We start from the raw sequence: 4,181 nt of genomic DNA, 5'->3' as shown, positions 1-4,181 counted from the left end.
AACCTAATAATCACAACCCAATAGGTCCCCAAAGCGCTCGAGTGACTGCACATTTAGCATACTTTGCTCCCCTACTATATGTATTATGTATAAATAATATGGGAAGTAATTTTTAACCCAAACAACCATAATTCAACTTTTATTTACTAATAAAGAACTGGACGAAAGTGTCACATCAGCTTTTATGAAACAATAAAATTTATAAAACAAATATTATTAGTTTGGGATGATATAAGATTTACATAAAAAGGTAAGTGATCTGCTTGAAATCGATATTCCCAAAATCATCTAAAAATTGTTTATACTTGAGTACAGTGGAACCTCGATAACTCGGATTAATCGGGACCGCGGCCGATCCGGGTTATCGAAAATCCGAGATAGCCGGAGAATATGGTAAAAATTAATAAAATACGGTATACTTACAGATAAACTCCGTTAGAATTGAAATAACATGAAATATATTTATAAATATGCACAGTACCTACTCATTAAAATTACTAAAAAAAAAACACCAAACACAAACGTAAGCAAACGGAAGCGAACAATACAAGACACACAATACAGTCACAACGATGTAATGTTATTAAAGAACAGTGAAAACTAAAGACCATTGTTTATAAAAGAATTTTTTAAATAGTCTTTCCTAAACAATGCTAAGACAGTTTGAAATAAAAAGGAATAGGTATTTTTACTACAGACAGGTGGCTGTTGTTTCTGCGGCGTGTGCTATGAGTCATTTTTGATATCGTATAGTTCAAATTACACACATACACATTATCTCTCAAATATTATATTACATACATTTTTATTGTTGAAAGGTTTGTCTGATAATTAACTATTTTGATGGGAAATAAACCACAGTTAAATTGAAAAATACAAAATATTGAAAATCAAAATGTTTATCTGATGAAAATCGGTCCGGGTTAGCCGGACTTCCGGGTTATTGGGGGCCGACTTATCGGGGTTCCACTGTACTTTGAGACTCTTGTTATGAAATGTGTATACCGAAATACGATTAGGAATCTCCATTATGTAATTTTTAAATAATACATAATTCTTAGGAAATGAAAGGTATTATACAAACGTGTTAAAAAATACTACCTACTGAAAGTTTTTGATGGCAATAAATGATGAATTGGTTTATCGAATTTATTTTTAAGTAAAATATGTCATTTGGATATTTTAAGATCATCACTTTTGGGCAGTGGTGCTCAGACTTATACTACGTGGGATCTACCGCATAAACTACAAGCGTCCAGCGATCGACTGCTAGTAAAAAAAAATTATGGAAATAAAACTTTATTGCACATTTCTATGTGATAAAAAGTTGTAACTATAGAGAGTTGGAATTAAAGTCATATTTTTCATCTTAATTTTATTTGGATGTTGATGCATGGCACTGCATATCATCCACAAATTTTTCATATGATGGTACGTAATTACCGAGGGCCATACGCAAGCATGATGAGAGATGTTCGTCAGTTAGACGATTACGATACTTTGATTTCACTACCCTGATTTTGAAAAATGCAGACTCACACAAGTACGTTGATCCAAAGAATGCTGTGAGCTGCAGAGCTACGTGCCTCAAAGATGAATATTTCTCAGACGATATGAAAGACCAAAATTTCGTATCAGTCGCTCTGGATTTAAGGTGTATATCCGAAATTATTTTTAGTACCTCATTTTGGACGGAAACGATTTCCATATTGAAAGTAACGGATATTTCAGTTGCAATTTTTTCCACATCTTCGCAAGAAAATGGATTAGACATAAATGTTCCAATATCTGTCAGTTTTTTAAAATCAGCGAAGCGTCTTTCAAACTCACTATGAAGTGAGTACTCACTTGCAGCTCCGTCTCGTAATAGACATAATTAAAATGAGCGGTTACCCTTTTTCAGCAATGGAAAGTTGTTTAAATCCTTTCTGTTAATTTGTTTAATCAATAATTTCAATTTGTTGACAAAAAAATGCACTGCGCTCATCATATCGATACTTTTGTTTTATTTTTACCTTGTAGTTCCAAATTAAGGACGTTCAAATGATTTGTTAAATCTGATAAGAAAGCTACGTCACTGAGCCATTTTTCGTTCTGAAGTAGATGAGTGTCGTCCCCTAGTTCCTCTAGAAAAGAAATTATTTCGGGAAGTAACTCCTGGAACCTATCTAAAAATTTTCCACGGCTCAACCACCTCACATCTGTATGCAGAAGTAAATCAGTGTGTTCCGCAGAGTCGCTAGCTTCCAATTGCGCTTTAAAAAGACGTCGTTGCAAGCTTCGCGCTCTTATTGAATTCACAATTTTTGTTGTAATCTTCATAATGTCGTCCATATTTAAAATTTTGGAACACAAAACTTGCTGGTGAATAATGCAATGAAGTGAAAAAAACGATGGAAAGTCCTCGTTAGCTCGACATAATGCAACAAATCCATTGTTAACGCCTGTCATGGATGGTGCACCATCTGTTATAATAATACACACTAGTTTGTAAATCGGTAACTCGTATTGCTCCACAAAATTTATAAAAACGTTGTATATATCTTCTCCGCGAGTTTTCTCTTTCAGAGGCAGCATTGTTAACAAATCTTCTTTACATGACATATCAGAAAATACCACTCGAATGAAAATACACAACTGGGCGGTATCAGTCATATCGGTTGACTCGTCAAATTGCAAAGAAAAGTATACACACTTCAAAATATCACTTTTCACTTGGATTTCCAAATTTTTGCACATGATTTCGATACGTCTGGTGACCGTTGGGCGTGACAACTGGACTTCTTTGATAGCAGACATAATATCTGTTTTATTTTTGAAGTCTTCAAATTTCTTTGAATTGGTTCAAATCTTACTTAGATAACAGGAAACAACTGGTTAGAGCAAATTATACTGACTCTAGTCTCAAAAACATTGTATGTGGAGTACCACAAGGTTCAGTATTGGGTCCTCTACTTTTCCTTATCTTTAGAAATGACATCACTAATTTAAAAATCGATGGAAAAATTTTTATTTTTGCTGATGATACCAGTATCACTTGGAGCAACTCAACTATTGCAACTCTGCATGCAACTATAACTTCTGATCTTCTTACGATAAAAACCTGGTCTGACTCTAATTTACTCTCCTTTAACGTGGATAAAACGGTAGCATTATCATATAAAGGTGCTCTTCAACCCCTGCTTGTGAATAGCAGCCAGATCTCTACCGTTGATTCTGTAAAATTTCTTGGTATTCTTTTAGACAGCAACCTCAAATGGTCCCTTCATATCGATTTGTTAAGTAAGAAACTCTCCTCAGCCTGCTATGCCATAAGATCTCTTTCGAAGGAAATCAATTTAGCATCTTCTAAAATAACATATTTTTTTTTATTCGAGTCTCATCTTCGATATGGTCTTCCTTTTTGGGGGTCTAGTACAGCTGCCCAATTTGATGTTATTTTCAAATTACAAGAAAGAGCAATAAGATATCTGTTTGGCCTCAGAAGAACAACCCATTGCAGAAGTTACTTTAAAGATCACGAAATTTTAACCCTTCCATCTTTGTATATTTTAGAAACTGTTTGCTTAATTCGTAAACACATGCATGTCTTTCCAGCAAGGCCTCATCATGACTACTCCACCAGAAATTCAACTTTTGATGTCTATTTACCGATCCCGTCTTCTGAGTTAGTAAAGAAATCTATACTATATTCCGCAAAAAAACTATACAACCATCTCCCTTTACAACTCAAATCTGCAACATCCTTTCTCAAGTTCCGTAAAATGACAAAAGCTCATTTATCTAAAAGACCATATTATTCAGTAGAAGAGTTTCTTAATGACTAACTAAGAAATCACAGTAATGTACAAGTAACTAAAGTGTATTTATCTATATTTGGGTGTCACATACAGCAGCTTAAACTTATTAGTTCCTTGGTTTGTGTTTTATTATATTATGTTGTATGTTCAATTTTGCAATATATTGGTTTTTGTTTTTTTACTTCACTTTTTTAACTTGTTTATATTTTTTTTATTAACGATTTATCAAATTTTATAAAATTGTATTTGTTATTGTTATGTATATCTTTTTTGTGACTCTATGTTAAGCTTTGTCCATAAAATTGTATAATTTTCAGTGACAATAAAGCATATTTCTATTCTATTCTATTCTATTCAAATAAACACTCGCTGCTTCAATGA

General features: G+C 33.2%; 1 protein-coding gene across 1 annotated transcript; it reads right to left on the bottom strand.

Moving 5' to 3' along the window:
• Positions 1 to 1,986: 1,986 nt before the first annotated feature.
• On the bottom strand, positions 1,987 to 2,799 carry LOC126885534 (zinc finger BED domain-containing protein 5-like). Its single transcript, XM_050652116.1, has one exon. The coding sequence runs from the start codon at positions 2,797 to 2,799 to the stop codon at positions 1,987 to 1,989; it is 813 nt and encodes a 270-aa protein (XP_050508073.1).
• Positions 2,800 to 4,181: the final 1,382 nt, after the last annotated feature.

This window comes from Diabrotica virgifera, chromosome 5 (assembly GCF_917563875.1).
Source record: "Diabrotica virgifera virgifera chromosome 5, PGI_DIABVI_V3a".
Classification (NCBI taxonomy): Eukaryota; Metazoa; Arthropoda; class Insecta; order Coleoptera; family Chrysomelidae; genus Diabrotica; species Diabrotica virgifera.
The sequence above is the reverse complement of the archived record's forward strand: the minus strand, read 5'-3'. Positions and strand labels throughout refer to the sequence as shown.

What these genes read in the sequence shown, in the direction of transcription:
- LOC126885534 (XM_050652116.1), bottom strand. Translation starts at nt 2,799, where the DNA reads ATGTCTGCTATCAAAGAAGTCCAGTTGTCACGCCCAACGGTCACCAGA.